A 23464-nucleotide genomic window follows, 5' to 3' on the forward strand; every position below is an offset into this window, starting at 1 on the left:
TTCCCGGCAGCCTTTGCTGCTTTTCTGAGCGGCGTGTTAGTTGCTTTTCCGGTCACGTGCATCGCCGCCCCTGCGCAATCCACCTAGGAGGTTAGGGAAATAGCTGCCCAGCCCAGACTCCATTTCCCGGTGTGCCCCGCGGTGGCGAGGGGCGTAACGGTTGTTGTAGTCCGGCCCCCTCCTGGCTGGTCCAGCCACATTAACCGGCAGGATGTCGGAGGTACGGCTGCCACCGCTACGCGCCCTGGACGACTTTGTTCTGGGGTCGGCGCGTCTGGCGGCTCCGGATCCATGCGACCCGCAGCGATGGTGCCACCGCGTCATCAACAACCTCCTCTACTACCAAACCAACTATCTTCTCTGCTTCGGCATCGGCCTCGCTCTTGCCGGGTGAGGGAGGGAGGCGCCGGTTGGCCGGGGACGTCTGCAGAGCGTGGGGGGGTACACCCACAGGTCTTTGAGGACCAGGACAGGGAACCTGAGTGGGGATGCAAGGCCGGGAAGGGCGAAGTCAGTAGAGATGGACGGCCTGAGGGGCTTGGAAGGGAGACCTTGAAGGAGGTGGAGCCTGGTTATAAGGAGGGCCTCAGGGAGATGGAGCCTGGCTGATGAGGAGGGCCTGCGGGGGATGGGGGTCTAGAGGGAATATCTGGGGAAGATGCAGACAAGTGTGGGACGGAAGGGGAAGGTGGGCTGGAAGGTGAACCGGAAAAAAAGGAGGGCCCCAAAGGGGGACGTGAGAGTACTTGAGGGGTGTGGTGGGGGGGTAATGTGAATGATGGGGCCAGATTGAGGCCGACCCTGGAGTACTTAGGGCAGAGACTGGGAAATAGACGGTAAAGTTGGAGGGTTTGGAACATGTATTTATTGGGGATCCGGTCTTGGAGGGGAGCCTGGCCATGACTGGAAGGCGCCAGGGGCAGGTACCTGTTGGGGAACTTGGGCCCAGGAGAACGATCCATGGTTGGAAAGCGTGAGACCAGAGAGGGATGGAGAATCTGGAGGAGGGACTTGAGCAGTGCTAGAAGTTCAGAGTGGGGCTGACAACCTGGAAAAGGTTCTAGCAATGATGGAGGGAGGAATCTATAGGGAAATGGGAGCCTGGAGGGGGCTCCTATAAGGACCCTAGGCCTGGGGAGAGGGTAATGTGTGGAGACAGGCCTGGAAGAGGGATTTGCAGGGGCTGGGGTTAAAGAGGGAGCTTGCGGGCAGGCTGATGATGGGCCCTGTGTGGGTAGAGTCGGAAGGAAAGTCCAGAGAAGTGTTGGGAGCCCGGGGGTATGGGGAGTCTTCTCTAGCTGGATGGGAAGGCCTGAAGTGGGGACTTCAGGAAGACAGGACAGTGGAATTGACAGGGAGGAAAGGAGGGGTCCACGGGGGTGAGTCGGGAGCCCTGGCAGATGGGCCTGCTGGAGACAGGGCTGGTGGGAGGATGTGCCGAGCTGGAGTGTCCGGAGACGGGAGACCCTGGCTCTTGGGGCCCAGGGTGGGTGGTGGTCCCGGAGGCCGTCTCTCCGCCCGGCCGGCCGGCTAGCTTAGTTCCCTTGTACCCGCAGGTACGTGCGTCCGCTGCACACGCTTCTGAGCGCGCTGGTAGTGGCGGTGGCCCTCGGCATGCTGGTGTGGGCAGCTGAGACCCGCGCAGCTGTGCGCCGCTGCCGCCGCAGCCACCCTGCTGCCTGCCTGGCCGCAGTGCTTGCCGTCGGCCTCCTGGTTCTCTGGGTCGTGGGCGGCGCTTGCACCTTCCTGCTCAGCATCGCCGGGCCGGTGCTTCGTGAGTCTCCACTACCCCGAGATAGCCAGGAAAGCGGCCAGAACATGCTTAAGGCACCAGGCCAGCCCTGCCCCGGTCCCCGGGTTGAGAGGGGGCTGGGAAACCCGAGGGCCTGACCACGCCCCCGCTAAAAAGCGCCTTCCCGGACTTCGTTCCCCCTTCTGGGAACACCCCTTTTATTATCGCCTTTCCCATCTCACTCCTGGTGTTAAGTGCCTTCCACTGGCCACGTCCCCGTTACCGGGCGCCTTCCCTGGCCATGCCCACGTTGCCAAGCCAATTACTCGGCCACGCTTTCAGTATCTGAGGCGTCCTGGCCGCTCACCACTCGATTGGCCTGCCTGCGCGCCAATTCCCTTCGGTGGGCCCCGGTTGGCTGCAGGCTGAGGTCTATTCCACTGACCACCCCTCTCGGTGCCGCCCACAGTGATCCTGGTGCACGCCTCGTTGCGCCTGCGCAACCTTAAGAACAAGATTGAGAACAAGATCGAGAGCATTGGTCTCAAGCGGACGCCAATGGGCCTGCTACTAGAGGCGCTGGGACAAGAGCAAGAGGCTGGATCCTAGGCCCCTAGGATCTGTACTCAGGACCTGGAGAATACCACCCCACCCCCAGCCCATAATTGGGACCCAGAGCCCTTTCCCAGCACTTAAAACAGGAGCCTAGAGCCCCCTGCCCAAACAAAACAGGACATCTATGACCACCCTACCCCCACGCCAGCCCCAAACTAAGATATCCCTCACACCCAGCCCCCATAACCTAGGGACAAGAGTCTTCCCCAGCCCTGAACCTAGAACCAAGAGCCACCTACATCCAGCCCCAACACTGGGGCTTCAGGCCACAGCATCCATGGCCAATTTCAAATTGTGAACCCAGAGACACTCCCATCCACCCTTCTCCATGCTCAGCCCCAAACTGGGGCCTGAGGCAAAGCACTCTCAAATCTTGAATCCTGGACCAAAGCTTTTCCAGACCCTACCCTACCTTCCAACCTAGGTCAAGACATTGCCAAATCTTGAACTCAAAACCCAAGTGTTCCATGCCCCTGTGTGGATGGAGTTGGGTATCCTGACTGTTGGACCCCTGGTCCCAGGTGATCCCGACCCTCACCAGTCCCACTTGCCTCCCTCCAGCTCTGCTTAGGGATTTTGCCCCTCACCCCAATGTTCCACATCATTGACAACCAAGGGGTGAGGTGGGGACAGGCCTCAGCAGGGAATGGGGCATATATGTTAGTGTTGCTGCAACAATAAAGCCTGTTGCATCTCTCATGCCAGTTTGAGCCTCCTGGGTAAAGTTCTTATACATTTCAAAGGACAGAAGTGGCCTTCTACTTTTCAATTCTGCTAGACTTTTCCTGAATATGCAGGCTGAAGAGGTGATCTCTGAGGCCCTTCCTTGAAACTTACCTCTGGATCAGCATTAAAGCACAGGGAAGGACAGGTGTGGTGGCTCATGCCTGTAATTCCAACACTTCGGGAGGCTGAGACTAGAGGATCACTTGAGGCTAGGAGTTTGAGACCAGCCTGGGCAATATAGCAAGACTCTCTCTCTACAAAAAAATTAAAATTTAGCTGGGCATGGTGGTGTGCTTTTGTAGTCCCAGCTACTTGGGAGGCTGTGGCAGGAGGATGGCTGGAGCCTAAGAGGTAGAGGCTGCAGTGAGCTGATTGTGCCACTGCACTCCAACCTGGGCAACAGTGAGAACCTGTCTCAAAAAGCTGGGCATGGTAGCACTTTGGGAGGCTGAGGCAGGAAGACTGCTCAAGCCGAGGAGTCCGAGACTAACCTGGGCAACATAATGAGACCCCATCTCTACAATTTTTTTTTTTTTTTTTTTTTTTTGAGACAGAGTCTTGCTCTGTCACCCTGGCTGGAGTGCAGTGGCGTGATCTCGGCTCACTGCAATCTCTGCCTCCTGGGTTCAAGTGATTCTCCTGCCTCAACCTCCCGAGTAGCTGGGATTATGGGCATGTGCCACCATGCCCGGCTAATTTTTTGTATTTTTAGTAGAGACGAGGTTTCACTGTGTTAGCCAGGATGATCTCAATCTCCTGACCTCATGATCTGCCAGCCTTGGCCTCCCAAAGTGCTAGGATTACAGGCGTGAGCCACCGCGCCCAGCCTACTTTTTTTTTTTAATTAGTGGGTATGGTGTGGTGCACAACTGTAGTTTCAGCTATTCAGGCAGCTGAGGTGGGAAGATTGAGTCCGGGAGGTCAAGGCTGCAGTGAGCCGTTATTGCGCCACTACATTTCAGCCTGGGCAACACAGTGAGACATTGTCTCAAAAAAAAAAAATTAAAAAAAAAAATTAAAAACAATGCATAGGGAGGTTAAGGACAGAGTCTTTGTTATCATCATTTATATTACCAAGAGTTATTGTTAGAGGTTGGCTAGAAATCTGAGTGCAGACAGGCAAAGAAGTTGCCCCACATCACAAAGCAAGTAAAGTCAAAACAGATGACACTATCACAGGCTATTCCCAAGGTATGTTTTTTTCCTGTAAAAATATATTATCTGGTCTTGACTAGAGGTGTGGGCCCTCAAGGTGAGGCAGATAGAGCAGCAGCAACACATGGGTTCAGTTTACACATTTATTATACAAATCCCCTTCCAGTGTGGATAATGTCTTGGGCCCAGATCCACTGGTATAAAAAGAAAAGTTTAACACCAGGAAAAGGGGGTAGGGGAACCCCCAGCTCCGAAAGTCACAGACAGGTATCATAGAAAACACAATTTGTGTGGGTTTGCTTAAAAAGTGGTGGATGGGGGCTGGGTGCAGTGGTTCACGGCTGTAATCCCAGTGCTTTGGGAGGCCAAGGTGGGCAGATCGTGAGGTCAAGAGTTCAAGACCAACCTGGCCAATATGGTGAAACTTTGTCTCTACTAAGAATACAAAAATTAGCTGGGTGTGGTGGCGTGTGCCTGTAATCCCAGCTACTCAGGAGGGTGAGGCAGGAGAACCCAGGAGGCGGAGGTTGCAGCGAGCTGAGATTGTGCCACTGCACTCCAGCCTGGTGACAGAGCAAGACTCCGTCTCGAGGAAAAGAAAAAAAAAGGGGGGGTGGATGGAAGGAAAGCCAAGGAAGGTGTGAGTGGTGAGCGGCCTGTGGCCCGCAGCCTGTAGCCAGACCTCACCTGAGGATTTTACTGGCATCTACCGGTGCCAGGTCTGGTAGATGCCAGGTTCAACCCCCATAGGATCCCAGGACACGGCACACCTGATGGCTCTGCCCTTTGCCCCTCCTGTGGGGCCTCCTTACTGGGGGTGGTCAGGGCAGAGGCCGTGGGCACAGACGGGGTTGGACTCCTTCAGGCATCCCACCCAGAATGCAGTCCTTCCAAGCGTGGGCAGAGAGCCCAATGCCCCAACAACTGCCCTGGCGATGCGTGGCAGGGATTTCTGTTCACACCGGAGTCTCCTGGCTGCCCTAAATGGCCCTGAGACCCGATATGGTCCATTTTATGGAGGGGGTTACTGAATGGAACCCGGTTGGGCATGGGAACAGGAATGAACCCAACCAGAGGAGATCAAGTTTCCCTTTTATAAAACGCCTAGTGTTGGAGGAAGACAATGAATACCTAAGTCACAACTGTAAACATAAATGGATGAAGGGGCTTGGGGTCCCCATGACATTATCCTCTCTCTTTTAAGCTGGCTGAGGGCCCCCAGTCCCCAGCACAGTGTGAGAGAAGAAGCAGGGTGTCAGACACCTTCCTGGGCCTACGGGGAGCCAGGGGCCTTGGAAGATTAGGTTGGCGCACTGCATTCAGGACTGAGAGCAACCACACCCCAGGGCCCAGCGAGGTCAGCTATGTGCTCCCCAGATTGGAATCGTGCCCAAGCCAAGAAGGGACATATCAGAAGGGGTCAGACCAGTGTCCCCGGGGTCTGGGTGTCAGAACTGGAGGACTGCTCCCCCTCTAGCGTCAGGTCACTTAAACGAGCGCTCAGCTCCGGGGGATACAGGAAGTCCGCGTAGTATCTTTAGAAGGGGTAGCAGGAATCCGGAGGACAGGGCGGGGAAGACAAGAAGAGGAAAAGACAGACAAGACACATAAAAAGAAAGGAAAAGAGACTCGTTAAAGAGGTGGAGGCAGGCACAGGACAGCACTTTCAGGCTCCAGGGCATGGAGAAACAAGGAAGAAAACGGCGAGGGGCATGAGATGTCCCTTCCTCCCAGCACCCTGGCTTCAAGGCTCATCTTCAGCCTATAACTTGATAAAGAACTGCTGCTACCAGTGCCCAAGATCCCCTCCACCAGGACCCCATGGACTAATGCAGGTCATGTGCAGTAGTGACCCTGTGCCATCACGGCAGCTAGTTTCCTCATGGTCCAATTCATTAGCTATCATGACTAGCCACTCCCTGGCCTGGATATCTTCGCCATCTGCCTTAAGAGACCCCTACCCATCAGTAAAAGCACCCCCCATACCTGCCAGAGACAGGGGGCGCCGTGAAACTCCTCGAGTGTGGGAGTGGCGCCTGGCTGGGGGCCCCGTACAGCGCCTGGCCCACCTCATAGCAGCGGGCATGGAGGAAGGGTGGGTGTGGCGGGCCCACGGAAGGGAGCACAGGCCGGCGCTGGGGCCCCGCGGCCAGTCCCGAGTTCCGGATGTACCAGTCCCGCAGCCCCTCCAGAGCCAGGTTCTTGTGGCCACTGCGTTCACCAGCCGAGGGGATACGGGTGGGTGGAGGCATCCACAGCAGAGGGTTTGGATGCACCTCAGGACCCTCGGCAACCTCTGGGGGCAGGCCACAGGGCTTGGTGCGGGTGGCACGGGTGTGGGGGTCCTTGGTGCGGAGGAGGGGGCTGTTGCTGTCAGCTGCATACACAGGTGGTGGGCCGGGGAGCATGGTGAGGAGCCCATCCCGGCGGGAGAGGGGTCCTGGGACCTCAGCTGCAGGCAGCAGCTCCCCCCAGCCTGCTCCACCACCACTGCGGGGCAGACCCCGGTCCAAGGAGTAGTCCAAGAGGAAGTCCCCACACACAGGTGGGAGCCGGGGGGCACCTCGGGAGGCAGGGGCAGCTGAGCTAGGCCGGGCGGCCCGGGGAGGGTCTGGGGGGCCTGCTGTGCGGGAGGAGAAGGCAGAGGTTGGTTGGGGGCGCTCATACAGCACCTCACTGCTCTTGCAGACTGGGGGGCCAGAGGCAGAGGGAGCCAGAGGGGTGGGCGGGGAGCCAGCTCCCCCACCAGCAGCCCGGTCCACCAGCAGGGCCTCAGAGCTGTTGCTGCGGCGGGTGCGAGCTACGAAGAGGGAGGCGCGATCGGAGGCAGGGTCCGCCCGGGGGAAGCCCATCTGGGAGTCCTGGCTGCCGGACCACTGACGAGAATGAAGGCCTTCAGGTCTGAGGTGAGAGGCGAGGGTCATGGGAATAGGGTCAGAAAAATCAGGCAGAAGGTGTGCAGTGCCCTCGCTACCCCACCCCTTTCTGAGCCTTCACTTTCACATCTCCAAATGGGCCCAGGGTTGGAAGCTGTGTGTATAAAGGTGGCAGGTAGTGACATGTAAAGGGCGGCTGAGGTTCTGTCCTAGGCTAGGGGGTCGGGGGTAGAAATGTATGGGGGAGGCCTGGCACTGTTAGCTCCAAGAGAGCTGTAAATCTGTGTAGGGACTCAGAGGAAAGGCTAGCAGAGTAGGTGCCGGGCAGGGGGCTCTTCCTAATCCAGCTGACCCCTCCCCATGCTAAGGCCCTTCTCACGGCTCCCACGGCCTCCAGGATTGAGTCCTAGGCCTTAGGGCCCACACGTAAAACCCTGCCTGAATTCTCTATCCGACCATATGTATGAACCACCCAAAGCTACCATCCCAACAGCCACCATTCACAGAATGCAAGCCCCACAAGGGCGGGGACTTGGTTTTGTTCAGAGCCTGGGGAAAGTAGGCACTCTGTTTAAGAAGCAGAAGAGGACAATGGTTAAAAGCATGGACTCTAGAGTAAAACTTGCCTGGGCTCAAACTCCAGGACTTCAGTTTACTAACAAACTAACAGAAACTAACAGTTTTCTGTGCCTCATTTGCCTCATCTATAAAATGGGAATAACAATAGCACCCACCTCACAGGGATCTCATGATTGAATGAGTTGGTGCCACTAATTCCTAGCAGGTGGCAAGCACTCAGTATATGTTAACCAGAACTTATTATGTCCATGTTTTTCAAAGGCAGATACTATTATTTCCATTTCACAAATGAGGAGACTGATTCAGAAAAGGAGAATGGCTTGTCCAAAATGCACAGAAAAGCCCATACTCAAAACTTTGATGCTTCTGCCCCAAATCCCTACCCCATTATCCACCGAGATGCCTGCTCACTTTTAACTCCCAGCCTCCCATGTCCCACACCTTTTGTTTTTTTGTTTTGAGACGGAGTTTTGCTCTTGTCGCCCAGGCTGGAGTGCAATGGCACAATCTTGATCTCAGCTCACTGCAACCTCTGCCTCCCAGGTTCAAGCGATTCTCCTGCCTCAGCCTCCCAAGTAGCTGAGATTACAGGTATGCCCCACCATACCCAGCTAATTTTTGTATTTTTAGTAGAGATGGGGTTTCACCATGTTGGTCAGGCTGGTCTTGAACCCCTGACCTCAAGTAACCCGCCCACCTCGGCCTCCCAAAGTGCTGGGATTACAAGCATGAGCCACCGCGCCCAGCGATCCCACACCTTTTGATAATGCCGTCCTCAAGCTTCCAGTGAGAACTAATGGTTCCCTCCCCTCTGATCCTCCAGGTCATCCTCAGATTCCCCTTACTTGCAGAGCTGGGGGCCAGCGCCCCGGGTGAGGACTGGGGTGGCAGGCACACTTCGCCCCTCAAAACTGGAGGCACTCCTGGGCAGCGAGCGTGTGGGGCTAGACAGAGACAGGCAGGCCTAGGTTAGAGACTGTACCCACCAGCAGACCCTCTGCCAGCCCAGGCTTACTATCCCATTCCCAGCTCCTTCGGAGGGGAGGAGGGGCTCATTCTCACCTGGTGGGGCTGGCCACAGAGTTCCGTCGGCTCTTCAGATCCCCGTAAAGATCTGATGGGGGTGGTTTCCATGGGGTTCGCCGCTCAGGGCTCCCCCCGGATACTGCCCGCAGCTGGTCCCAAGCCTTGGGTGGTGAGGGGCGCTCAGCCAGAGAGAAACAGCCATGGGGCTCCTCTGAGTGGAAGAGAGCAAGTGGGATAGAATTCAATGAGGGGGGCCCAGAGGGGGCAGGACAGGCTCGTGGGCAAGGCCATGGGGAGGGGCAAAGTGCTGGGACAGGTTAAGCAGGCTGAGGAGGAGCTAAGACTGACGAGTAGGTTCTGGGGCTGTGGGGCTGGGGGTTGGGGTGGGGTGAGGCTAAGAAGATGGGGGACCTACAGGAAGATGGATCATGGCTAAGGAGAAGCTGAAGCAGCACAGGAGGGGCTGGGCATCAAAGGATGGGCTGATCATGCAGGATGTGGTCGGATGAATAAAGGCGATGATGGGCTGAGGGGACATAGGAGTCGGGGGCAGGTTTGGGGGACAGGAGTCCTCACCGTTGTCATGGCTGGCCCCAGACTCTGAGAGGGAGCTGCTCTCTGAGTGCAGAACTACGTCCTCTATAGGTGAGAGGGGGAGAAGTGGGCCTCTCACTCCCAGGCCTGGGTGCCGTCCCCTTACACCACTGGGTGAGCACCTCTACTTGGGCCACCTTCCGGCCAGTTTCCGCCTCATCCTGTTCCCTTCCCAAGAATCTGCTTTTACCAGAGCCCAAGACCACCCCAGCTTGGTTCCTGACTGTCCCAGCAGATATTCATCAGTCTCCCACAGTTTGTCCTTTCCGGTAAGCCAGTTTGTCACAACTCTTCTCACGGGTTGGGCCACTTGAGTTGTGCCTACCTCCTGGTTTTCACTGGCCACTCAGCCATCCCAGCCCTACCACGTTCATTTGCCAGTGTCCACTCTCCCACCCTCACCAGGGGATGCTCACCTTGGCTGAGCTGAGTGAGGCGCATGCCCAGGCAGACTCCCTGGGCGGTGATCACTGACCCCGTGGACAGTGGCAGTGGCTGGGGCAGCGGGAGCACTGGGAGGCCAAGGCGGGCCCGGACATCCCCGAGCTGCTCCTCTAGCTCGTGCAGCCTCCTCAGTGCGTCTGCCTGGACCTGGCGACGGCGCCGGCGCTGCTCGGTGCTCAGATCAGGGGCCAGGGCCAGGCGACGGGCGGCTGCCGCGATCTGCTGCTGCACTGACACCTCACGTTCCAGGGCCTCCAGAGCCAGCTCCTGTCGGGCCCACCCAAATGTTGGAAATGGCCAGGAACAGGGACCTGGCGGGGCCAAACCCACTAGAGGCTGGCCTGTACTTCCTGCAGCCTATTCAGGCCTATTCACCTACAGGTGGAGCTTATTCACCTGGGGGAGGGGGCGGGTCAGGGCCTCTCGGTGAAGGGCTGGGTCGATTCATCTTCCTGAGGGTGGGAGGCCTGTCCTGACAGTTAGGGACCAGCATCCTCCCTCATCGCAGGAACCTACCTCTAGAAGCCCTTTTCCTTCTCATCTTAGCCTTTCCCTCACCTGGCCACAAGCTTCCTCACCTGGCCACAAGCCCCCTCCCCACACCTTCCTCCTGGCTACTCCTCTGTACCTGTCCCCTCTCCCCACCCTCTTGCTCTCCACACCCATCTGCTCACCTCAGCAGGGCACAAGGAGTGGTGTGCTTGGTTGGGGTGCGGTGGAGGGTAGGCACGGGCGGTGGGGGGCCGCCGGCGGACCAACTGGGGCCGTTCACCAGGCTCTAGTGGGCACTCAGGGGGCAGCTGGCCAGTCAGCTCCTGGTGGGAGGCAGGGGTCAGAGACTACCAAGGGTTAGTTGGAAGGATGGGGTGAAGCATTAATGATCCCAGAAGCCACAGAAGTTCTACCAGGAGCCTGGCCCGGCTCAGCACCCACGCATGATACTCCCCTCCCAGTATCTCCACCAGGCAGGTGTGCCCAAACTTCAGTGGCCCAAACCCCTGGGGTGGTGGGCATGGGAGGTAGGGAAACCTGCTTTGGAATCCAGAATTGTTTCGTTTTTATAAAGGGGACACCATTGAGATCCTAAGTATTACATAACTCCCTTCAGGGGCTGTGGCTGCATGGTCTGAGCTATAGTATTATTTCTGGCACACTGTGGGCATTCACAGTAAGAGGGGTAAACTGAAACTACAGATCACCCTGTGCCAGTTCAGGTCAGACTGTGCTGCCAAATTTTGGACAGAACCTGTTTTCTGAAGTTTGTTGGATTTGAAACAGTCAACAGTGGGCCTGTATTACCATATTTCTTTTTTCTTTTTTTTTTTTTTTGAGGTGGAGTTTCACTCTTGTTGCCCAGGCTGGCTGGAGTGCAATGGTGCAATCTCGGCTCATCACAACCTCCACCTCCCGGGTTTAAGCAATTCTCCTGCCTCAGTGCCTCCCAAGTAGCTGGGATCACAGGCGTGAGCCACCACGCCCAGCTAATTTTGCTTTTTTTTTTTTTTTTTTTTTGAGACAGTCTTGCTCTGTCGCCCAGGCTGGAGTGCAGTGGCGTGATCTCAGCTCACTGCAAGCTCCACCTCCCGGGTTCAAGCCATTCTCCTGCCTCAGCCCCGCAAGTAGCTGGGACTACAGGTGCCCACTACCACATCCGGCTAATTTTTTGTATTTTTAGTAGAGACAGGGTTTCACCGTGTTAGCCAAGATGGTCTCAATCTCCTGACTTCGTGATCTGCCCGCCTTGGCCTCCCAAAGTGCTGGGATTACAGGCGTGAGCCACTGTGCCCAGACTAATTTTGCATTTTTAGTAGAGACAGGGTTTCTCCATATTGGTCAGGCTGGTCTCGAACTCCCGACCTCAGGTGATCCACCTGCCTCAGCCTCTCAAAGTGCTGGGATTACAGGCGTGAGCCACAGCACCCAGCCTCATATTTCATTCATTCTAACATATCTAAGCTGAGCTTTGAGGAGAAAGTGGGTGACAGGGAATCTACAGCTAAGACAAGTGATTGAGGAATTGCCACCCAAGTCTGTCTACCTAGGGCCCCCAGCTTCTCACCTCCTCCCAACCTCCCTGCCTGATAACCCTAGGGCCAGGCCCTCACCGCCTCCTGGAGACACACTTTGCGGAGCTCCTGAAGTTTCAGGTTCAGGGCCTCCTGCAGGGTCCGCTGCCGGTCAAGCAGCCCCCGCAGACGCTCTGACTTCACCTGGGGGGCAGCCTCTCCGAACAGGGCAGCTAGACACAGAGGGAGCAAAGATCAGTGGGACAGCCAGGGCATTCTGGAGCAGCTGTGGAGCAAGGGACTGACTCTTCCCGAGCAAGCAGGTGGTGATTCAGAGCAGGGGAGAGGGCAGCAGGAGGGGAAGGAGCCACCGACCTGGGGCATTGAAGGTAGGAGAGCTGATCAGCTGACCTTTGACTTCCATCTTGGTGCTGTAGAGAGGCCGTGGCTGACAGCTGGACAAAGTCTGGCAGTGACACACAGGAGCCATTAAGGAAGCACGTCCCATGATACCCCAACCCCCAGCCCTTCCCAGCTTCCCATGCCGCAGCGGGGAATAAGGGGTAACCTGGGCCCCACGTGCCTGCTTGACCTGCCCTTTCAGAATCCGTGTGGATGTCTGGACCCACTTGGCCCTGGTACCTTGGCCCTGGTTCCCTTCGCATTGAGTGGGAGCACAGCAAGTGGGGAGCTGGGCGGACTTACAACGCCTCCTCAGAGGCCCATGGGTCACAGCCACGAGTCTTGCCTGGGGAAGGAGAATTAATGGGACAGATTCAACCAACTATAACAACAATGGACATGCAGTCAACACCTGGGTGCCTGCAACAGTTACCTATGATGCCACACTAAATCTTCAGAGCCACCCGGAAAGATTCGTATTCCCATTTTAGAGATGAGGATAGGCAGGCACAGAGGTGAAATAACTGGCCCACAGCCACAGACATAACCCAGGCCCACCCCTCTGGTCCTACACTCTCACTCATGAGAACCGCTCTAACTCCACCAACTTCCCCATAAGCTCCCTGGTCCCTCAGGCCTCAGGGTCTTTGCCCAGGCTGTGGCTGCTGCCTGAAGTGCTTTCTTCAACCTCTCACCACCCCAGCCCCTGCATCACACTTATCATTCTAGAGCTTAAATATCACTTCCACAGTTATATCCTCTCACAAACGGTTGTCCAACAGGAGATTGTGCCTCCTGGAACATCGACAAGGACAGGAAACATTATCTGTCCCATTTTCATCAGCATCACCAGCACCCTGAACACGGCTGTACACAGAAGTGCTCAATGGGTGCCAGCTGAATGAGTAACAGACGGAGTAAAACGAATGAGGCGGCAGTGGAGCCAGGGTTCAAGCGCAGATCTGTGGGTCTGTGCTTGTCCCAACTCCATTCTGTAGCTCTAGTGCAGCAAGGAGAATGTTCACTTGACCCAGGGTCCCTCCAGCTCCTCTCCCCATGACAGCCTGTCCTGAGCCTAGCGTAGGGAAGTCCTCCTGCTGGGATTTGTGAGAAGCAAAGTCCACAGCTGCAAATAACGAACCACCTGCCTCCTGCCTCCTTCTCTGCCCGATGGCTCGGCTGACCATGGAGCCTGCCTTGGCTGGCCACCCCTCCTCTGGAGTTTGCTCCCTCCCTTCCATATCATGCTCAGTCCCCAGCAGGGCAGCCGAGTCATATCACCTCCCATCACCTGGCCTAACCTAAGTGGCAGGTGACTGAGAGGGCTTTATGGGGCCACAGAGTTCCCATTATCACCTACCTTGAAGTTGGTAGCTTGTCATGACATGTTAGCCTGGTGTGAGGAAGACCCAGCCAACCAAGGAGGCATGGGTTCAAGCCCCTTCCCCATCTGTATATTGTGGGGTGAGGTCAAGCTGCTTATAAAGTGTCATGTTTCTCTGCAGTCCTCCTACCTGCCTCATAGGGCATGTACCCCTCTCTCGAGGCAGTGGTGCCCTGCCTTCAACAGCAGGGGTGGGGATCAGTGCCTAAAGCCTTTTGACAAACCCAGGCCCCGGCAGAGGCATTCACATCCCCGCTCATCTAAGGTCTGACATTTCCCAGCATGGCAGGGGTTCCTCGACATCCCAGCTCACTGGGGCTCCAACTTTCCCAGCCCCCATTTAGGCCCAAGGAACTCTCACAGGGTTCTCTGGAATCTTCCTCCACCCCCACAGGAACCCAACTCTGTCCATGGTTCCCCTTGCCAGCATTGGTCCCAATCCCAAGCTGGGCTGCTTCAATTCTCTCTTTTTTTTTTTTTTTTTTTTTTTTGGAGACGGGGTCTGGCTCTGTTGCTTAGGCTGGAGTGCAGTGGCAAGATCTTGGCTCACTGCAGCCTCCACTTCCCAGGTTCAAGCAATTCTCCCACTTCAGCCTCCAGCGTAGCTGGGATTACAGGTGTACGCTACCATGCCTGGCTAATTTTGTATTTTTAGTAGAAACAGGGTTTCACCATGTTGGCCAGGCTGGTCTCAAACTCCTGACCTCAGGTGATCCACCCACCTCAGCCTCCCAAAGTGCTGGGATTACAGGCGTGGGGCACTGCACCCAGCCAATCCTTTCTTCTCTAGTTTCTCAGAGCGTCCTAGAAGTCCAGACAGGGTCCACACAGGAACCCCAACTCCTCCCTGTCAGCCCGACCTCGGGGGACATAGTTAGAGCATGAATCATGGGGTCACTGGGCAGGCTAGACACAGTCAACGCCCCACACCCCCACACCCAGTTCCTAAGCCTCTGCCTCCGCTCACCTGCCCTCTGCATACTTGCCTTGGGGCCTCGTCCCCACCTAGATGGTGAGAAAGGGATCCCAGCAAACCCCTCCCCAGCACACCCCCACACCAACCCCAGGTCTTCCCGCACCAGTGACCCCATGGCCCCCATCCTATCCCAGGGATGAGCTGCAGCAGGAGAGCAGCAGAGGGTACCCCCCACACCCAGAGGCGGGCCCGGCAGGTTTTTCAGGTCTGCCATTCTGACACCACAGCTGAGAAATTCCTGGCTGTAATGACTGTTTACAACCAAGATACCTCACCTGGGTGGCACCCCAACACTTGGGGGGGCATTTCCACATCCTGCCACTATTAGAGCAAATACAAACTCTCAATGTCTGGGCCATTCCCCTCCCCAGAACCCCCGCTTCCTCCACTGTAGTGAACAAATCAGGCGTAGGCAGGCAGGTGCCCGAGTAATGGTTTCTTAGTAGCCCAGTCTGGTCTTTCTTGGGGAGCTGGGCCCTGGGTTGGGAGAGGACAGAGGCTACTCCTGGGGGAGGAAAGGAAGCAGGGATAGGGTGGAGAAGGGGGGACTCATACTTCTCTTTTCCCCGATCTCTCCTCATCCATTTCCGGCCAGGAATCAGCTCGGTGCCAGGAAAGGAAATTGGTGTTTTGGGCTTTGCCCCTGTCCTCAGGCCCTCCATTCTCACTGCCCCCACACACCGCCCCCCCGTCCCCCGCCACCCTGCCCTGCATTGTTGGTGTGCCTCTTCCACAGACCTGGCTCTCTACTGAAGGGAACTTCAGTACACACTGCCCCAGCTCCCCAATGCCCTCATCCCCCTCGAACCCTGGGCCCACTGCTCCCAGGTGCTCACCAATGCCAGAGAGTGCTGTGGGGTAGCCTCAGATACCTCAAAAATAGTTGTCTCGACCAGGCCCTGGCTCCGGCTGGTAGTGGCAGTGAGCAGCAGTGGCAGATGCCTTGGCCACCTCCCACTAGGTAATGGCCCAGCCTACCTGGCCAGGAACTAGGCCGGCCCACACCTTTTAACCCTTGCCTGTCTGCCACCAGGACTAGGGTCACCCCTGGGGGCAGTTTCAGGGCCAGGTCCACTCAGGGTGCCCAGCATGTCTAAGACAGCCTGGGCCAGGCAGGGTAGCTGGTGCCTGTAATCTCAGCACTTTGGGAGGATCGCTTGAAGCCAAGAGTTCAAGGCCAGACTATGCAACATGGTGAGACCCCCCCCATCTCTACAAAAAAATTTTAAAAAACTGGCCAGGCATGGAGGCATGTGCCTCCTCACCCCGTACACTTAGCAGAAAACTGGGAAGAAGGGCTGAGAGTGGTGGGAGTAGCAGCTGCCTCTCCTACTGCCCAAATTCCCAGAGGATTAGACGCTGCCCACCCAAGGGACACCTTGGATCTGGGCCATAGAGGTGTAAAGTACATGGCAGGCTTCGGGTGTTAAACTGGGTTTTTGTCTCTTGGCAATAAGCATCACATTCTGAGGCCCCTACCCTTTCCTCCCAGGGCAAGGCAGTGGTAGAAGGCCTTGGGGCAATTCCCACCCTCACTTGGGAATAGTTTCCCAAGTTGGGAACAGAGGAAGTCAACCCTTCTAAGGAGAGGCCAGGTCTCAAGATCCTTCTGTGGCTCCAGAAGAAATAATCTCAATAAATCAAGTACAACTTACACCCTACAAAACACTCATGGATTTTTACCCTTCTTGGTTCCTACAAATGTAGGAGGATGGCACAGACCCAGCCTCCTTACAGCCATTTTATAGATGCAGAAGCTGAGGCTTGGAAAGGTGAAGAGGCCCAATTCAGATTACAGCGGCAGAAGAGCAGGTGAAATCAGAATTTCCAGGGACTGGGTCCTGGCTGGGAGGCAGACAGAGGCTACTCCTGCTAGTGGGGAAGAGAAGTAGGGAAGGGGGCTCATGCTTCTTCACATCCATGCTGGGTCTCTCTTCTTCGGAGAGTTAGGCTTCATGCCAGAGAAGGAAATGAGAGCTTTGAGTCCCTACAATGTACTGTTCCTGCCTCCCCTCACCCCGCCCACCACCACCACCACCACGACCACCACCACCACCACCACCACCACCACCACCACCACCACCACCTGGGCTCTGGGCCAGTCTCGGCACACAGCACACATCCTGTGCTCCCTTCAGGACCATCTGCTCTGTGACCTCAGGGCCCAAGCCCCACCCAGCCCCCTGCAGCAGCCCACACCATGACCTGAAGTGAGGAAAGCTGCAGATGGGCCAAGCCTAGAGAGGAGCTCACTCTGAATCAGCAATGCCCCAGACTCACACTATTAAGGCCTCCCGTTATCCCTGCCCACCTTTCTTCCTGGGTGTGAGATTTTCAGCATGGAACACAAAGGCCCCTTTCATGGCCCTCCCCCCTTCACTGCCTGGGGCTGGTGGAGGTGGGCATTGAGTGTCTGTGGGGAGTGTCCTCTCGGCCACAGCCTCTCCCACCTCTTGTGGGCCACCAAGGATGTTGGGAAGCGGGACAATAATAAAATCAGAGCCAAGAGGGATGAGAATCTGGCTGGCAATGCAGATTGAGTCTTAAAGCTTAGGTCTCATCTGTAAAATGGGTAAAAGGTGGTTACAGAGACAATGGAGGCCAAGTAACTTTGAAAGGCATTTCAAAGTGCAAGGAAACACACCATGTCATTAACGACTGTTACTAACAACAATTAATACACTCACACAGAGGTGGGCTGTTGTGGGGGTAACTGGGGGAGAGCAGGTAACCGGATCTCCTGGGCCAGGCAGACAAATAGGGCAGAGTCACTAGCATACATCATTGCCCTGGTCCATGACTTTAAACAGCCTCGAAGATGACCCAACCTCTAAGCCCCATCCCAGCTGGGTCCTGGGCCTCACGTGACCCTGGTATCACTAGTAAATGGTAAGTCTGGGATTCAACCCAGTTCTGCCACTTACTGGCTGTGTGACTGCTTGAACAAGTCACTTAACCTCTCTGTGCCTCTCTGTCAATGGGGAATGATGATAACAGTATGTACCTCACGAGGCTATTGTGAGTATTAAATCAGTTAATACATTTAAAGCTTGTGCAGAACAGTGCCTGGGAAGAGCTCAGTTTATGTTGGCTGTCACACTTACAAGTATTCTTCCCCACAGGAAGTCAGGAATCAAGTAGATACATTCAGATACATTTTTTCCAGACAGAGCTAGTGTCCTTCAGTCTCACTTGATACATTTGAAACAGTTGTTTTTCCTCAGATAACTTGTCTGAACTCTCACTATCCAAAATCAGAGACTAAACGTATTCAAACGCAATTTTTTTTTTTTTTTTTGAGATGGAGTCTCGCCCTGTCACCCAGGCTGGAGTGTAATGGCATGATCTCGGCTCACTGCAACCTCCATCTCCCGGGTTCAAGCAGTTCCCTGCTTTAGCCTCCTGTGCAGCTGGGATTACAGGAGCCTGCCACCACACCCGGCTAATTTTTGTATTTTTAGTAGAGGTGGGGTTTCACCATCTGGGCCAGGCTAGGCTCGAACTCCTGACCTTATGATCCACCAGCCTCAGCCTCCCAAAGTGCTGGGATTACAGGCGTGAGCCACTGCCCCCAGCCTCAGATCCATTTTTGAGACAGAACTAGTATCCCTCAGCTTCCAAATCCTACTTGCTAACTAGACACGGTACCCTTCCTGCTCACCAAATGAGACATATTTGAAACAGAGCTGTTTTCCCTCATGATTCAACCTGTCCTTTCTCAACATAAAAAATGCAGGAACCAAATACATTCAGAGAAACTGTCTGAACTCTCACCATACAAATGCAAGAACTGAATGGATTTAGAAACATTTTTGAGATACGACTGGTATCCCTCATTCTTGAACTTTCGTTACTCTCCAGGCAAAATGCAGAAACTTTACATAACAGGGTACCCTCACTATCCCAACTCTTGTCCCTGGAGCTCAGGAAAGTTCATAGATTCGGATATATTTTTGAGTTAAAGTCATTATTCTTCATTATCTCAATTTTCCCCACTCACTATGTAAGATGTGAAAACAAAATACCTTCAGATAACTTGGTAGGTTTCACTGTCTGAACTTCGGGCGCTCTCCCTCTCAGAATTCAGGTACCAAATAGATTGGGACAGTGAGGAATGCTTGTGTTGTTATCAATAGGTTTGGATAGATATTCAGGATAAATAAGATAGGTCTGGCATCTTGTTATTCAAACTCACTAGTCTCTGTGAGAAATGCAGGAACGAAACCTAATTGAGTAACACATTACCCTCTAGCCATCCAAGTTCTCCCCATCATCCTCAGAATCAAGGAGATTCGGACAATGAGGGGAACCCTGCATTATTGTCGTTACTGTTACTAGTGGACTGGCCTGATTCTTACATCCAGTGACTGCCTGGCCTTCTCTCCCACAGACAAGCCCCACAGAGGTGGGGTGGACTTAGCACCAAGATTTTTATTGCTTACTGCTGAGAGAAGGAGGATGAATCCTTGACCCCATCCCTCCTCTATACCAAGTCCTGAAGCCTTGGCCTAGAATAGACTTCTTCTCTTTCAGGCCAGGAAAACAGGGATCATGCACCCAGAATCAAGACCAGGGAATAGGGGTAACATGGCCTAGAAGATTCATACATACCCCAGCATCCCCCATCTCTTCATATTTTCTCAACTCTTCCCCACAACGTGAGGCAGTCCCCAACACAGCAAGGCTGGAAACATGACCCAGACCTCTCAGACTCCCAGAGAGTCACTGAATAATTTAGGGTATTCTTTCACACTTGCAGAGGGCAGCAGCGTAGAACAGTTGCATGCCCTCCTGGGGCAGGAAGAGAAATGTAAGCTCTATGTGAGATCACTAGGGTGGGGGTAGGGGAGATCACACACAAAAACCCCCATCAGCCACGCAGGGTGCATAGGGCTGCTTGCTCTTGCTAAGAGAAGCATTTGGGATGTACTTCAGAGGTCCTGGTAACAGCAGAATCTTCAAGTTCCGGGCACAGTATAATGGGACCCCTGTCCTGGGCTCAGAAGGGATGGCAAGTGGATATTAGGAAAGAAGAAGATCTGAACAGGGTGGAGGGGCATGGTAAGGGGGAGAACAGCCTGGGGCTGGGATGGGAAGGGACAGAACAAGGAGGAGCGTAGGGGACAAGATAGAACCAGAGTTATTGCAGGATGGAGGTCAAGAGGCAGGATGGGGAATGAGCCAGGACACTGGCCAGGGGATGGGATAAAGTAGGGTTCAGGACAAGGGTCAGAGAAAAAGTACAAGAAAGAGACAAAACAGCAGGGCAGACATGACTAGGAAAGGCTAAGCCAGTGGTCAAATGAGGGGACAGGGAAAAGGGCAGGTTCAGGATGGAGGTCAGGAACAGGAAAAGACCAGGACACAATGAGGATAGGAATAAGTATGGTGATGGGACAAGAAAAGAGGGAAAAACAGGACAGAGTCAGGGGCAGGGACAAGGCAGGAGACGGGGATATTTAAAGGTGGTGAGCCAAGATGCAGATCACGAGTATATAGGAGAGGATATCATATAGGGTGCAGAGAAAGGACAGAAGTTAGAGGGCAGGAATCAGGACAGAACTAGACCAGATTGGGGTTAGGGGGACAGGACATGACTGGTAGAGGTTCAGAGACTGGATAAGAGTTTAGGGAACAGACAAGTCAAGCGTCAGGACAGAAACCGGGGTCAGTGTTGGGCATTAGGATAGGGCAAGATGTTTCAGAGATGAGACGGGGTCGGGCAAAGATCAGGGTCAGGTCAAAGATCCCCAGGACAGAACTGAATGGGGTCTAGGGTCAGGACTGGATTTAGGGGGAACAAAACAGGGGTTGAGGATCATACCAGGCCAGAATATGGTTAGGTCAGGGCTCTGACGGAAGGTACTGAGGCCAAGGCCAACAGGGGTTGAGGTTTAAAAAAGATGTAGTCAAGTCGGAAGGGGTCAGGGCTGAGGCCACGGGGTCAGAGGTCGCGGGTGCGCGCGCAGGTACGCCCCATCGGCGTTTCCAGGCCTTCACCCCACCCTGTCCCCTCCCTTCCTCCGCAGGCGGGGCTGGTTACTCACCAAGGGTCCCAGCGCAGCGGTAGGCGGGGTCGGTGTCGGCCGGCCAGGGTAGTGGGCGCGCCCCTCCCTCACTGCGCCCTGCTCGTCCCCGGGCGCGCGCCTGCTCCCCTTCCGCGCCCTGCCCGTGGGCCGTGTTTGGCTGCGCGACCGTTAGCCGTGGGGACCAAACGGGGGTCGCGGGGAGGGTGGGAGGGGAGCGCCGGCCCGGCCGCGGGCGACGGACCCCCGCCCCCACCTCTAACTCGGGTCTGTCGGCTTCCAGCGGCACGGCCACCTCCGCCGCTCAGCCGAGCCTAGGGGGTGGGGGGACCAGGGGGCGGGGCGCGAGACCACAGCAGCGGCGGAGACGAAGTGCGCAGGCGCCGGCTCGGGTCTTGGATTTTTCTTGCTCCGGGAGCGCCAGGAGCGAACAAGCTGGGAGCGCGTGCGCACACTCTTTCTCGAGGGCGGCGGAGCCCTCCCTCGCCGAGGCCACGCCCCCTCAGGGAGCCTACTGGCGCCCCTCACCCCAAGTCGTCCCCTAGGGACCCGCAAGCAGTACCCCAAGCTGCTCTCTGTAAGTTATCCCCACACCTCTAAACCCCAGCTACCCTCCCTATTGTCCCTCAAATGCACTCCAAACCAACCTCCATTATCCTCCAAATTATATCCCCAAACTACTGTCTGTTGATTCCAAGCGGTACCTCCAGTCCACCCTCTATGGACACCCAAGCTGTAGCAGTAAACTACCTTACACTACCCCCAGTTTGCTCCACCAAACCATCTGCAATCAGCCCTGAAACCATTACCCTCCAAACAGCATGTCCAAATCACCTGCTATCTACTTCCAATGCGCACCCGTAACACCCTCCATTGACCCCAAACCCCTCTCCATGAACCCTCCAAGCCATATTCCATTGACCCAAAATGGCTCTCCAGGAGCCCCCAACACCAGTCCAAACATTCCTAATTACCCTGAACGTGGGCCTCACCTGCACCACAAAATAATTCCAACAGTCACCCACATTACCTCCAAACCATGTTCCATGGACCCCTCTGAGCCAGCCACCTTTCATTGGCCTCCCCTCATATCCCCACAAAATTACCTTCCAACAGCCCCTATCACTGTGCCATGTAACCCAACTACACTTTCTGTGGTCTTTCAACTGCATTTCAAGCCACCCTCCAGCACCCTCTACACCTCTAACCCACACTCCACTGACCCAAACTGCACCTTAAACCACTCTCCAACAGTCTTCAACTGTACCTCCAAATAGCCACCAACCATCCTGCTGTAGTTACCCAATTGGGCCCCCAAATCATACTCCAGTGGCCCCAAATGTGTCCCCTAAGCCCTCCAAAGACTTACATGCACCCTGGATCATACTTAAGTGACCTAAATTACAAAGAACTCTCAGTAATTTTTTTCTTAAAACAACTTAACTGGGATATAATTTACGTACCAGGCCGGGCACAGTGGCTCACACTTGTAATCCCAGCACTTTGGGAGGCCAAGGCGGGCAGATCACTTGAGGCCAAGGGCTCAAGACCAGCCTGGCCAACATGGTGAAACCCGGACTCTACTAAAAATACAAAAAATTAGCTGGGCGTGATGGCTCACACCTGTAATCTCAGCTACTCAGGAGGCTGAGGCAGGAGAATCGCTTGAACCCAGGAGGTGGAGGCTGCAGTGAGCCAAGATAGTGCCACTGCACTCCAGCCTGGGAAACAGAGTGAGAATCCATCTCAAAAAATAATACTGATAATTATGTACCATAAAAGCCATCCACGATTAAGTGTGCTGTGCAACATAGTAAATTTACCTAAGTGAGGCACAGTGGCTCACGCCTGTAATCCCAGCACTTTGGGAGGCCAAGATGGGCAGATCACGTGAGGTCAGGAGTTCAGGACGAGCCCGACCAACATGGTGAAACCCCATCTCTACTAAAAATACAAAAATTAGTCAGGCGTGATATATCAGGCACCTGTAATCCCAGCTACTCAGGAGGCCGAGGCAGGAGAATAGCTTGAACCTGGAAGGTGGAGGTTGCAGTGAGCTGAGATCGTGCCACTGCACTCCAGCCTGGGCGACAGAGTGAGACTGTCTCAAAAAAAAAAAAAATTACCGAAGTGTGTAACAATCACTATAGCCCAGTTTTAGAGCATTAACATTACCCCCACAAAAATCCCTCATGACTGAATGCCATTCCCATTCCCAACTATAGGCAACCACGAATCTACTTTCTGTCTCTATAAATTTGCCTTTCTTGGACATTTCATAAAAATGTAATATTTTTATGAAAAAATATGGATTTTTTGTGTCTGGCATCTTTCACTTAGCTTGATGTTTTTGAGGTTCATCCGTGTGGTAGCATGTAACAGTGGTTTGCTCCTTTTATTGCTGAACAGTAGTCTATCCAATGATCTTTAACTTCTCTCCAAATTACCCACCAATAGCTCCTCAACCACAACTCAAAACACCCTTCTGACATCCAGACTTCAAAACAGACCCCCAAACTGCACCCTGGACCATACCCACCAGCCCTCAACTGTACCCCAGACCACTCTATAATCCCCAAATATCATCACTAAACTGACCTCCCGAGCCTCACCTTCACTCCTAAACCACCTTCCAGCAGTCAGCTCTACATCCTCAAGCTGCCCTTTATCAACTCCCAAGAATATCCCCAAAATGCCTTTTCAATAATACCCAAACCTAACTCTAAACTACTATCCAACAATTCTAACCCCCACTGCTAAAATTCTCCTTCCAACAGCCCCAACCATGCCTCTACCCCCTAACTACCTTCCTTTGGTCCCAGAACTGTAGACCCAGACTGTAACCCCAAACCACTCTTCACTAACCGCCATGCCCAACCTTGTCTTTTTTTTTTTTTTTTTTTTTTTTTTGAGATGTAGTTTG

At 54.6% G+C, this 23464-nt stretch overlaps 2 protein-coding genes across 8 annotated transcripts; one reads left to right on the forward strand and one right to left on the reverse strand.

The window, feature by feature from the left end:
* The first annotated feature begins 122 nt into the window (after window positions 1-122).
* PRAF2 (PRA1 domain family member 2) lies at window positions 123-3051 on the forward strand. The gene is made up of 3 exons (XM_007991663.3): window positions 123-390; window positions 1557-1774; window positions 2202-3051. Exons 1-3 carry the CDS (start codon window positions 212-214, stop codon window positions 2339-2341), a joined length of 537 nt encoding a protein of 178 aa, XP_007989854.1. The 5' UTR covers window positions 123-211; the 3' UTR covers window positions 2342-3051.
* Window positions 3052-4357: 1306 nt separating this feature from the next.
* On the reverse strand, window positions 4358-20902 carry CCDC120 (coiled-coil domain containing 120). Of its 7 annotated transcripts, none has more exons than XM_007991667.3 (10): window positions 20563-20902; window positions 12459-12501; window positions 12129-12219; window positions 11853-11986; window positions 10422-10562; window positions 9720-10014; window positions 9286-9348; window positions 8746-8920; window positions 8529-8627; window positions 4358-7129 (listed from the first exon to the last, which is right to left on the reverse strand). In XM_007991667.3, the coding sequence occupies exons 3-10, from the start codon at window positions 12175-12177 to the stop codon at window positions 6193-6195; spliced, it is 1893 nt and encodes a 630-aa protein (XP_007989858.1). In that variant the 5' UTR covers window positions 12178-12219; window positions 12459-12501; window positions 20563-20902; the 3' UTR covers window positions 4358-6192. The 7 variants fall into 7 exon arrangements, with proteins under 7 accessions (XP_007989858.1, XP_007989855.1, XP_007989859.1 ...); XM_007991664.3 differs by having other exon boundaries at window positions 12337-12501; window positions 20563-20708; XM_007991668.3 differs by lacking the exon at window positions 20563-20902 and adding an exon at window positions 15352-16515.
* Between the last annotated feature and the right edge of the window lie 2562 nt (window positions 20903-23464).

This window comes from Chlorocebus sabaeus, chromosome X, assembly GCF_047675955.1.
Source record: "Chlorocebus sabaeus isolate Y175 chromosome X, mChlSab1.0.hap1, whole genome shotgun sequence".
Classification (NCBI taxonomy): Eukaryota; Metazoa; Chordata; class Mammalia; order Primates; family Cercopithecidae; genus Chlorocebus; species Chlorocebus sabaeus.